Source organism: Salvelinus alpinus, chromosome 5, assembly GCF_045679555.1.
Source record: "Salvelinus alpinus chromosome 5, SLU_Salpinus.1, whole genome shotgun sequence".
Taxonomy (NCBI): domain Eukaryota; kingdom Metazoa; phylum Chordata; class Actinopteri; order Salmoniformes; family Salmonidae; genus Salvelinus; species Salvelinus alpinus.
Genome location: NC_092090.1, coordinates 21,546,451 through 21,559,492, shown reverse-complemented (window position 1 = coordinate 21,559,492; position 13,042 = coordinate 21,546,451). Strand labels below are relative to the sequence as shown.

Sequence of the window (13,042 nt, the reverse complement as noted above, 5' to 3'; positions counted from 1 at the left end):
CCAAGAAACCATCCCCACAGTCAAACATGGAGGTGGAAACATTATGCTTTGGGGGTGTTTTTCTGCTAAAGGGACAGGACAACTTCACCGCATCAAAGGGACGATGGACGGGGCCATGTACCGTCAAATCTTGGGTGAAAACCTCCTTCCCTCAGCCAGGGTATTGAAAATGGGTCGTGGATGGGTATTCCAGCACGACAATGACCCAAAACACACAGCCAAGGCAACAAAGGAGTGGCTCAAGAAGAAGCACATTAAGGTCCTGGAGTGGCCTAGCCAGTCTCCAGACCTTAATCCCATAGAAAATCTGTGGAGGGAGCTGAAGGTTCGAGTTGCCAAACGTCAGCCTCGAAACCTTAATGACTTGAAGAAGATCTGCAAAGAGGAGTGGGACAAAATCCCTCCTGAGATGTGTGCAAACCTGGTGGCCAACTACAAGAAACGTCTGACCTCTGTGATTGCCAACAAGGGTTTTGCCACCAAGTAGTAAGTCATGTTTTGCAGAGGGGTCAAATACTTATTTCCCTCATTAAAATGCAAATCAATTCATAACATTTTTGACATGCGTTTTTCTGGATTTTTTTGTTGATATTCTGTCTCTCACTGTTCAAATAAACCTACCATTAAAATTATAGACTGATCATTTCTTTGTCAGTGGGCAAACGTACAAAATCAGCAGGGGATCAAATACTTTTTTCCCTCACTGTAGCTGCAGAGTTCAATGGCTGTGATGGGAGCGAACTAAGGATAGCTCAACAATATCGTAGTGACTCCATAATAATAACCTCAATGACAGTGAAAAGAAAAAAAACGAATATTCAAGATATTCACTAAAGGCACTAAAATAAAACTGCAAAAATATATAGTCAAAGAAATACACTTTTTGGCTTAAATGCAAAGCCTTATGTTTGGTGCAAATCCAACACAACACATCACTGAGTAATTGCCTCCTTATTTTCGAGCATGGTGATGGCTGCATCATGGTATGGGTATGTTTGACATCGGCAAATGCTGCAGAGTTTTTCAGGATAAAAGAAACGGGATATGGCTAGGCAAAAATCCTAGAGCAAAACCTGCTTCAGTCTGCTTTACACCAGACACTGGGAGAGGAATTCACCATTCAACAGGACAATAACCTACAACACAAAGCCAAATCTACACTGGAGTTGCCTACCAATAACACAGTGAATGTTTCTAAGTGGCCAAGTTAGTTTTGATTTGAAATCTGCTTGAAATACCGTGGCAAGACTTGAAAATTGCTGTCTAGCCATGATCCCCAACATCTTGACAGAGCTTGAAGAATTTAGAAAATAATACGCAAATATTGTACAATCGAGATGTGCAAAACTCTTAGACTTACCCAAGAAGACTCACAGCTGTAATTGCTGCCAAAAGTGTTTCTAACATGGACTCGGGGAGCTGAATACTTACTTACTATCTATTTTATTTATTGTTGTTCATCTTAAATGTTAGAATTTTTCTTCCACTTTGACATTACAGTATTTTGTGTAAATTGTTGACAAAAAATGACAAATCCTTTTTAATCCCACTTTGTAACACAATAAAATGTGAAGAAATTATATTCTTAAAACCTGATTAGCATACTCATTGTTTGCCTAAGCATTTCCCAGTGGATATTAAACTAATTAAACTTATAGTAATGTGTTTAACGTATAGTAACTTATAGTAATGTAATTAACTTATTAATTAACTTAAAACGCCTTTCCTACCACTACACTTGTCGTTCTTCGGTCTTTCAAATTGTAGCTGCTCGCTGACAGCAACCAGCTGTCAGAGTTTGAGAGTTGCGTGCTAAACGGATTTCTTGCTGGCCAACAAGTAGGTGATATTAAGCTCGAACTGTGTGCATAACAGCATGCGATAAGATACACGAACTAGCAAAAGAACAGCTTTGGGAATTAAGGTTTCTTCTTAAAATAATTTTTTATAAAAATACAAATGGATTTAAGTTTAAATTTAGATGGATTTATTTACATTTAAGAAGTGTTTTATTTATTAGTACATTTTATAGACTGCAGATGACCTTTTATCATGATGCTTTCAGTCGCCCAAGTGGACCATTGGCGTGGATGATTGACTAGCCCACATGGTGTCCAAATCCTCCCTGGTCCGTGGGCCAGTGAGAATGTCAAGCCCTTTCTTCCTGTAACCAGGAAAGACCCTTGAGGTTAGAAATCCCTTGTTGGGAGGGCAACCTGGCAGCTTCATGTATAGTGTATTTTTGGGGAAAGTCCTCAGTGGTTTAAGGCTAACCTGATACGCAGCCAAATACTAGTGCATATTTTGATTACTCTAATTGCATCCCTCCGTTCTCCTTTTCTTAAATCTGACATGACCCCTCCCTCTAACCCCCCTCCCACCCTCTCTCCCTCTAACCCCCCTCCCACCCTCTCTCCCTCTAACCCTCCCTCCCACCCTCTCTCCCTCTAACACTCCCTCCCACCCATCCTCCCTCTGACCCTCGCTCCCACCCTCTCTCCCTCTAACCCCCCTCCCACCCTCTCTCCCTCTAACCCTCCCTCCCACCCTCTCTCCCTCTAACCCTCCCTCCCACCCTCTCTCCTGCTAACTCTCCCTCCCACCCTCTCTCCTGCTAACTCTCCCTCCCACCCTCTCTCCCTCTAACCACCCTCCCACCCTCTCTCCCTCTAACCACCCTCTCTCCCTCTAACCCCCCTCCCACCCTCTCTCCCTCTAACCCTCCCTCTTTCCTTTCGTCTTTTTTTCAGGGGGTTGCCTTGGACACCAACAGCTTGCCAATGGAGCCTCCCCCTCCCTACCCTCTCTACCAACAGCTACACCAACAGTCCCAGCATTCAATGGGGCAACAACAACAACGCCAGCAACAACGTCATCATCATCATCAACAACAGCAGCAGCCAGTGTCCCCTCTGCAGAACATCTCTCTGGACTTCAACTCTGGTGTAAGTGTTTGTCTGTGTGTCTCGATATGTCTGTGTTCTTAAGCCAAATGCATATCAAAAAACTGTCTAGAGAAATGTACTACAGCCTAGATTAGTTGAAAAATCATCCCTTTGAACGGTGTATCCATTTAGGGTAACACTTGTATATGTAGATAGTATCTCTGAGTCTATGCCCCAATGTTATATGTCTCATACACTTCTATTGCTGGCCTAGTGTCTAATGTCAGAGACTGTTGGCGTGCTCTGATAAGGAGACAGGGATATTATTCTGCTTCAGTACCACTCCAGACACACACACACACACACAGCCACTAGACTCAACCATTTCCTGGAACCCAAATGTTATTTGTCTAACTTTGTAGTCTGTGGTTGATAAACACCAAATTCGTGGAAGGAAGGAAGCAGACCCAAATTCTAAAGAACTAAAAACATCCTTGGTTGCATCACAAATGGAACCCTATTCCCTACACAGTGCACTACTTCTAACCAGAGCCTTATGGGTGGGGCTCAAAAGAAATGCACTAAATGGTAGCGCTCAAAAGTAATGCACTACATGGTAGCGGTGCTCTATTAGAGCGATTCGTCGGCAGTTAAATGTAACTAACTTGGTAAATCACTGCATTAGACCTGGTAACTAAACTCTCAAAGCACTGTCCACTCTGTCGTCTCCTAATCCATCTCTTCTCTCTCTTCATCTGTCGTCTCCAAATCCATCTCTTCTCTCTCTTCATCTGTCGTCTCCTAATCCATCTCTTCTCTCTCTTCATCTGTCGTCTCTCTCTTCATCTCCATCTTTCACTCCCCCATATCTCTCTCCACTTTTCTCTCTCCCTCTTCTTCCCACAGCATAACAACATGGCGGCGTTCTTCAATGACCCGTTCATGGACCCACAGTTCTCCAGTCGCCAGGCCAAGGCACTGTCCTACCAGGTAAACCACCGGGGAGAAGGCTCTAGAGAAGGATCCTCCGGAAAGGACTTCATTCCTTCATTCACAGTTAGTATCTGAAGTTTTTTTTTTGTTCAGTGATGGGTTTAGGCCTGCCAAAGTGAATTAAAGGGATAGTTTACTCAAAAATGGCACAAATCGCATCAGCACTGTTTTTGCACTGTTCAGAAAGTGCTTCTTCTTGAAAACTTGACTGCTGACAAGCACAACATTTTGGGACTGTATTAACAGTGGACTAATGAGCAAAATATTAAATGATTGTTTGAGAACTATCCCTTTAAAATGTCTTAATTGATGGGTAGAAGTTTTAGGGATGTAATTGTGGCGACCAGATATTTGTAGTTCTATGAGATATAATGTGCTGTGGAGTAGTGAACCAAGTCCGCTCAAGAGTATGCTTGGTTTGGTCATTGGTTGGTCATTTGGAGTGGTTGTGTTTGACCTTTGCCCCCCCCCCATCACCACCATCTCTTTTCTCTCTCTCTCTCCCCTCCCATCCCTCCTCTTCCTCCTCTATCTCTTCCTGCCTCCTCTTCAGTTGGACCAGTTCAGCATGTTGGAGAGTGCCATGAGCCAAATTGCAGGGGGTTCGTGTTTCGACCCGTCCTCGCCCTCTTCCTCACCCCTGTACTGCTCGCAGGCCGCCCTCATGGGCCTGGGTGGGAGCCACGGCAACTTGCAGGACCAGCTGCAGCAGATGAGACCCAACAACAACTACAACTGCAGTGGAGGGGTGCCTAATATCATACTGACTGGTAGGTGGAGGGGTGCCTAATATCTTACTGACTGGTAGGTGGAGGGGTGCCTAATATCTTACTGACTGGTAGGTGGAGGGGTGCCCAATATTTTACTGAATGGGTAGGTGGAGGGGTGCCTAATATCTTACTGACTGGTAGGTGGAGGGGTGCCCAATATTTTACTGAATGGGTAGGTGGAGGGGTGCCCAATATCTTACTGAGCGGGTAGGTGGAGGGGTGCCCAATATTTTACTGAATGGGTAGGTGGAGGGGTGCCTAATATCTTACTGACTGGTAGGTGGAGGGGTGCCCAATATCTTACTGAACGGGTAGGTGGAGGGGTGCCCAATATCTTACTGAACGGGTAGGTGGAGGGGTGCCCAATATCTTACTGAACGGGTAGGTGGAGGGGTGCCCAATATCTTACTGAACGGGTAGGTGGAGGGGTGCCCAATATCTTACTGAACGGGTAGGTGGAGGGGTGCCCAATATCTTACTGACTGGTAGGTGGAGGGGTGCCCAATATCTTACTGACTGGTAGGTGGAGGGGTGCCCAATATCTTACTGACTGGTAGGTGGAGGGGTGCCCAATATCTTACTGACTGGTAGGTGGAGGGGTGCCCAATATCTTACTGACTGGTAGGTGGAGGGGTGCCCAATATCTTACTGACTGGTAGGTGGAGGGGTGCCCAATATCTTACTGAACGGGTAGGTGGAGGGGTGCCCAATATCTTACTGAACGGGTAGGTGGAGGGGTGCCCAATATCTTACTGAACGGGTAGGTGGAGGGGTGCCCAATATCTTACTGAATGGGTAGGTGGAGGGGTGCCCAATATCTTACTGAATGGGTAGGTGGAGGGGTGCCCAATATCTTACTGACTGGTAGGTGGAGGGGTGCCCAATATCTTACTGAATGGGTAGGTGGAGGGGTGCCCAATATCTTACTGACTGGTAGGTGGAGGGGTGCCCAATATCTTACTGACTGGTAGGTGGAGGGGTGCCCAATATCTTACTGACTGGTAGGTGGAGGGGTGCCCAATATCTTACTGACTGGTAGGTGGAGGGGTGCCCAATATCTTACTGAACTGGTAGGTGGAGGGGTGCCCAATATCTTACTGACTGGTAGGTGGAGGGGTGCCCAATATCTTACTGAACTGGTAGGTGGAGGGGTGCCCAATATCTTACTGACTGGTAGGTGGAGGGGTGCCCAATATCTTACTGACTGGTAGGTGGAGGGGTGCCCAATATCTTACTGACTGGTAGGTGGAGGGGTGCCCAATATCTTACTGAACAGGTAGGTGGATGGGTGCCCAATGTCATACCGACTGGTAGGTGGAGGGGTGCCCAATGTCATACCAACTGGTAGGTGGAGGGGTGCCCAATATACAGACTGGTAGGTGGCGGGGTGCCCAGCATCATACCGACTGGTAGGTGGCGGGGTGTCCAGCATCATACCGACTTGTATGTGGCGGGGTGCCCAGCATCATACCGACTGGTATGTGGCGGGGTGCCCAGCATCATACCGACTGGTATATGGCGGGGTGCCCAGCATCATACCGACTGGTAGGTGGCGGGGTGTCCAGCATCGTACCGACTGGTAGACCAGGGAGTGTGTGTGTGGCTGTGAGGAGTGGAAGTTTCAATGACTTGAGTCACTAACTTCATCCGTCTCTCCTTCTCTCCCCCACTTTCTCTTCCTCCTCTCTTTATCCTCTCTCTCCTGTCCGTTCTCCCTGTCCCCCCTCCATCCCTTTCTCCATCCCTCCATAGATGACTCCAACCCCAGTCATTCCAAGGACATCAGCAGTGCCATGTCGGCCGACAACATGGCTGACTGTTTCGACTCGGAGGTGAGCTTCCCACTGGAGGATGAGCTGCGCATCGAGCCCTTGAGCCTGGACGGTCTGAACATGCTCAGTGACCCCGACATGGTGCTCTCTGACCCATCGGTGGAGGACAGTTTCCGCAGCGACAGACTGTAATCGGGCACGCACACATACACACACAGACTGTATAGGCCAGGTAGCGTGGGTTAAACCTGGTTAAACTTGAATGATCCCCACCTCCCTCACATACTCATGGCATGCATATCCAGCAGCATGCGTATGCTATTTTTTAAGGCATTTACACACACACACACACACACACACACACTATTTCAGAGGAATAGACTTGTGTACAATCACTGTTTACTTGGGCTTCACATGTAAATGCCACACACACACACACGCTCATACCTACATTGTGCATAGTCATTTGGAACAGATGGACTGATGTACCATTGATTGATATCCTTCTTCTTTTTTTTACCAACATTACATCAGCACTGAGCATTACAATAACGTTCCTATAACGTTCCTATAGTGTTCCTCCACCTATATACAGTTGAAGTCGGAAGTTGACATACACTTAGGCTGGAGTCATTAAAACTCGTTTTTGAACCACTCCACAAATTTCTTGTTAACAAACTATAGTTTTGGCAAGTCGGTAAGGACATCTACTTTGTGCATGACACAAGTCATTTTTCCAACAATTGTTTACAGACAGATTATTTCACTTATAATTCACTGTATCACAATTCCAGTGGGTCAGAAGTTTACATACACTAAATTGACTGTGCCTTTAAACAGCTTGGAAAATTCCAGAAAATGATGTCATGGCTTTAGAAGCTTCGATTAGGCTAAATGAGATAATTTGAATCAATTGGAGGTGTACCTGTGGATGTATTTCAAGGCCTACCTTCAAACTCTGTGCCTCTTTGCTTGACATCATGGGAAAATCAAAAGAAATCAGCCAAGACCTCAGAAAAGACCTCCACAAGTCTGGTTCATTCTTGGAGCAATTTTAAAATGCCTGAAGGTACCACGTTCATCTGTACAAACAATAGTACGCAAGTATAAACACCATGGGACCACGCAGCCGTCATACTGCTCAGGAAGGAGATGCGTTCTGTCTCCTAGAGATGACGTACTTTGGTGCGAAAAGTGCAAATCAATCCCAGAGCAACAGCAAAGAACCTTGTGAAGATGCTGGAGGAAACAGGTACTAAAGTATCTATATCCACAGTAAAAAGAGTCCTAAATCGACAACCTGAAAGGCCAGTCAGCAAGGAAGAAGCCACTGCTCCAAAACCGCCATAAAAAAGCCAGACGACGGTTTGCAACTGCACATGGGGACAAAGATCGTACTTTTTGGGGAAATGTCCTCTGGTCTGATGAAACAAAAATAGAACTGTTCGCCATAATGACCATTGTTATGTTTGGAGGAAAAAGGTGGAGGCTTGCAAGCCGAAGAACACCATCCCAACCGTGAAGCACGGGGGTGGCAGCGTCATGTTGTGGGGGTGCTTTGCTGCAGGAGGGACAGGTGCACTTCACAAACTAGATGGCATCATGAGGAAGGAAAATGATGTGGATATATTGAAGCAACATCTCAAGACATCAGTCAGGAAGTTAAAGCTTGGTCGCAAATGGGTCTTCCAAATGGACAATGACCCCAAGCATACTTCTAAAGTTGTGGCAAAATGGCTTAAGGACAACAAAGTCAAGATATTGGAGTGGGCATCACAACGCCTTGACCTCAATCCTATAGAAAATGTGTGGGCAGAACTGAAAAGGTGTGTGCGAGCAAGGAGGCCTACAAACCTGACTCAGTTACACCAGCTCTGTCAGGAGGAATGGGCCAAAATTCACCCAACTTATTGTGGGAAGCTTGTGGAAGGCTACCCGAAACGTTTGACCCAAGTTAAACAATTTAAAGGCAATGCTACCAAATACTAATTGAGTGTATGCAAACTTCTGACCCACTGGGAATGTGATGAAAGAAATAAAAGCTGAAATACATTATTCTCTCTATTATTCTGACATTTCACATTCTTAAAATAAAGTGGTGATCCTAACTGACCTAAGACAGGGAATTTTTACTAGGATTAAATGTCAGGAATTGTGAAAAGCTGAGTTTAAATGTATTTGGCTAAGGTGTATGTAAACTTCAGACTTCAACTGTATATTAGCTGTGCAGTGTCTAGTCCTTCAGCTCAAAGACCGCTGGCCCCCCCACCAGCCTTCCTCTGCCCAGCTGCTGCCACAGCCTCACACCAGCACACACACAGCCATCTGACTCTGCCACAGGGCCCTTACTGACTGCCACAGACTGAGAGGGCAACAGGTGTCTTCAACAGAGAGGGTGGCTGCAGGACAATCCGTACTCATTGACAGTGCTTAGTGCTCGGATCCTGATCCTTCATGGGTTGTCCTCCTCACTGCCACATTTGCTCCAGAAGTTCTGGACCAGAGCTGGTCAAATCAGAGCAAGACAATTGGATTATGTTCCAGAGCAAAAGGAACTGTTCTAGAACAGGAGTTTTGCTCTGGAACCTTTTGGAGCCCATGTTCTAGAACAGGACATGTATTCTGGAGCAAGAGGATCACATGTTCTAGAACAGGACACATTGTGGAACAGGTGGAGACTACGTTCTAGAACAGGACACATTCTCAAGCAGGAACATCTCACGTTCTAGAACATGGGGATGCTGTTTCCTAGAACAGCAGTTGATGTTCTTGGACCCTGAAAGGGTCTGCTCGGGGGTTCTGTCTGTCTCCAGTTCATACCGCTGTGCTCAATCTGTGCTCAAACAACACTGCAGACATGGCAACACCCATCACCAAGACACATTGGTTACACAAAGCCATAGGAACACCCTTGCCAGGGAAACCCACGTCATGGTAACTGACCGATCGCCATGCTGAGCAGCACCGGGAGAGTTTACACACAACAACGGCCGTTCCTCCTGGCAACATGCAACTGAGGAATTTGCACCTGGTGTTTAAGGCAGAGCCAGCACTGGTACCGTTCTACTACTATGCTAATACCTTGTTAGCACAGTGCTGGTATGGTTCTAGTACAATGACACCAGTATATCCCCTGACAGCCATGTTCCCCTCTGTGGCCCGGCCCAATGACAGCCCTCTACGTGGCCGTACACCCAAACTAACAATCATGGTAGAAATGAAGAGGAGGGATCGATTTGTCTATCATTCTGCACAGAGCATTATTTTTCAATGTCTTTGCTATATACAGTCCTGGTATATTTTTCTGTAAAAAGTTGTTTGCCACATATATAATATGCCTCGCTTTAAGTGCAGTCTGACTAGAATGTATTTTTCAAACGAGACAAAAAGGGCAAACTGTTTACAAGGATAAGATTTTAGTATGTACAATTATACTTAATATGAGGATACGTTTGAATTTGACATTTTGGTATAATTGTAAAAGAAAAAGATCAATTGTGTGTGTGTATATATATATATGTCACAATGATTCAATCAGAGTGGATGCAACTCCCCCACCACTGTCTTTTGGACTCAAATGGGCTGAACCGCAGGCCGACTGGTTTCTCCCTGCCTCTGGATACGGATATGCAGAACTCTCACACCACACGGGAATCTCAGAGAGCTGGGACAACCTTTTTACTTGTTTATCTACTACTATACATCTATATCCATTAATACTCTTTATTACATGTTTTGTACTGACTTGTAATGCAGCTCGTGTTGAAGTATTTGTGAGTTATGAACCTTGGGACACCGTAGGGAGGCTACAGCCAGTAGTTTACTGTGGATGGTTTACTTCCTCAAGTCTGTTCTGATTGACTTACATACAGTAGCCAGACCCTCCCATGAACCCACTCGGCGCTACAGCAACGACCCCTAAGATGGTTGAAAGTTTAAAGGCCAAAATGATGTAACGATTGACAGCAGCCTGTAACAGTAACACTGTGGACATGAAACACATTTAACATTGCCTTGTGTGATATTTTTGCACTAAGCTTTTCCCATTCTATAAATTTAAATGTATGGCAATGTGATATTTTTACTGCTACATTTGGTCTATTTTTATGTGACAGAAAACCCAAAGATCATGTTTAAAGGTCTACTTGCTGAAGCCATAGTGTAGAAATGCAGATCCAGCTTCAGGTGGTGGATTGTTTCATTTGCACAGAAAGATAATGTGTATAATGATTTGCAGTGTTTCAAAGAGATTCAGCATGACTATTGAACACAAGTCATGCTAAGCCTTTTCTAAGAGATTTCCAATATGTTGAATGACAGAACTAGCATTGGAACCTATATGCTCAAGTTCTGCCAATGGTCTTTTTTCTTTTGTAGTATACATGCATATTCACTTTGAAAGTGAATGACAGTTATTGCAGTATCATCACAGCCCATATATATTAATGCAGCGTCTCAGAGTAGGAGTAATGACTTGGGATCAGTTTTGCCTTTTAGATCACAATGGATGAGATTACATGGACAGGGAGGACCCACCACTAGCTCTGTCTAGTTAGTCCTCTCTCTCACCGGGTATGCATGTGTGTTTTATGGCACGGTCGAATGATGCGCGTAATCAATGCAACCTGTTGAACAGGTAAACACGTTAATGTTATGCAAATGCTTTTTTTTATACAATATAGATTACGATTCCCTTTCACAAGATTTTGTACTGTTTGTGTAATACTGAGCAAGAGCAATGTTACATGTGTTCAATGTGTCCACAGCCAATACGTAATGGAGGGAGGATATATAGGTCCTGTGCTTTTTGATTGACAAGAGGAAGGGATTGGACGTATCTGTGTCCATATATGGGCATTTCCCAAACAGGCACAGCTACAGACATTTTGATTTGTCATCTTGCATTAGTTTTCTCGCCATCCACCCGACTGTTTTGTAGTTGGTACAGTAACTGCAGTGTTGTATTTTAATTTAATTTGTTTTTTAGTCACTGTCGGAGAGTAGTTGCAACTGTCTGCGCAAAATTGGAGCATGGTGTGTGTGTATGCTGCAATCCTTGTGTGAGTAATGGCGTGCTTCTGTTGCTTGGTCACTGACGTCCTTTCTGGTCTCATTATAAAATGTTTAAAGAACTTAAACCATGACATAGTCAGTGGTCCAGTTGGGGATTTGGCTTTACCAGATTGTTTATATAACTGACAGTTTTCTATTCAATTTCCATTATAGTACATCTAATTTTTATGTGAAGGTGAGTGGTTCAGTGTAACCCATAGTCTCGGGTGGGATCTATTCTGATGGGTCGTATTCCTTAGCCACGGAACAGAACAACACAGACTAAAACATCGAGGGCCTACCTGGAGTCGTCAATAATTAATTTCTGTTTTCTGTTGTAAAATGTTTTCTGTTGTGTGCCCTAATGAACATGACTCTGTATGATCATCCTGAGTCTATCAGTAGTCACCCACCCTCGTCCTGAAGGGCTACTACGATGTGACTGGGCTTTTGTTCCAGCCAAGCACTAAACCTGTTTCAGCGAATTAACTCAATAACTCACTCTGTTGAATGTGATAGTTGTTTTATACCAGCTCTTTAACAATTGATTCAATGTCTCGTTGAATCACGGCCGTTCTACGCACATGGGTAGCCAATATACGCAAATGTGTGCCGCGACGCAGTTTATAACTCCATTACGCAGGATCCCAAATTTGCGTAACTAATTGCGTTTCTGTATAGGTATGTCATATAAATTATGATTTAGTGATTGGCTGGCGCAAAAGCCTGCAAACCGACCAAGGCTGAAACCAATTGTAGCTTTCGACCAGGCCACCCCTGTAGTGTTCTGGCCTTTTTGTCTAGAGACAGGAAGTGGCTGACCCCAGTCCTCCTTCCACTTCCTGTGCGAAGTCTTTTACCTACTATACTGCCTTACTTCTCTGAACTTTAACCTCTGTCCTCTTCTAATTTTGACTTATGTTTCTGTACTTATACTGTGACTTTCTCCCCCGCTATATCACTATTTTCTTTTTTTGTTATTCTAGTCTTTTATGATCCAATAATGAGCTAATATTGTTGATGTCATCGTTATTCACTTCTGTTGAAGGATTGAAAAATGTCTCCTTTGTTTTTGTTAGGTATCTTACTTTTTGGGGTGGTTACCTTTTTTTTATTTTTATGTACAGTTCTATTATTTAAAGAATGTTTGTTGTCCACTGGTGTTAATACTTTTTTGTAATATGTCATTGAATTATTATTTTTTTAATAACATTTTACTACTCCACAAATCTTTTTTGGGTTTGTGACGTATGTTTTAGTGCTTATCTTTTGATTTAATATAAACAATAAAACCCTATACTGTGTATCAAATGATGGTCGTGGTCTCATTTTGTTCCTGTTAGAAAGACTGCAGGCACAGATTTATGGTCACATTACGGTTATGTAGATCCAGCTATATGCCTCAATGTATAAGATCTGTAAATTACAGTACATGGTGCTTGTCTTTTCCATTCCCCCCCCAAAAAATGGTTGTGTAGATCCAGCTACAGTGCATTCGGAAAATATTCAGACCCCTTGATTTTTTCCACATTTTGTTATGTTACCGCCTTATTCTCTCCTCATCAATCTA

General features: G+C 44.2%; 1 protein-coding gene across 1 annotated transcript in view; it reads left to right on the top strand.

The window, feature by feature from the left end:
- crtc3 (CREB regulated transcription coactivator 3) overlaps nt 1-12,783 on the top strand; it is a gene marked incomplete in the record, with an annotated part of 81,418 nt that extends 68,635 nt beyond the window's left edge. The window contains 4 exon segments of the mRNA XM_071400945.1: nt 2,751-2,945; nt 3,792-3,875; nt 4,432-4,648; nt 6,401-12,783. Coding sequence (XP_071257046.1) covers nt 2,751-2,945; nt 3,792-3,875; nt 4,432-4,648; nt 6,401-6,612 — 708 coding nt within the window.
- Nucleotides 12,784-13,042: the final 259 nt, after the last annotated feature.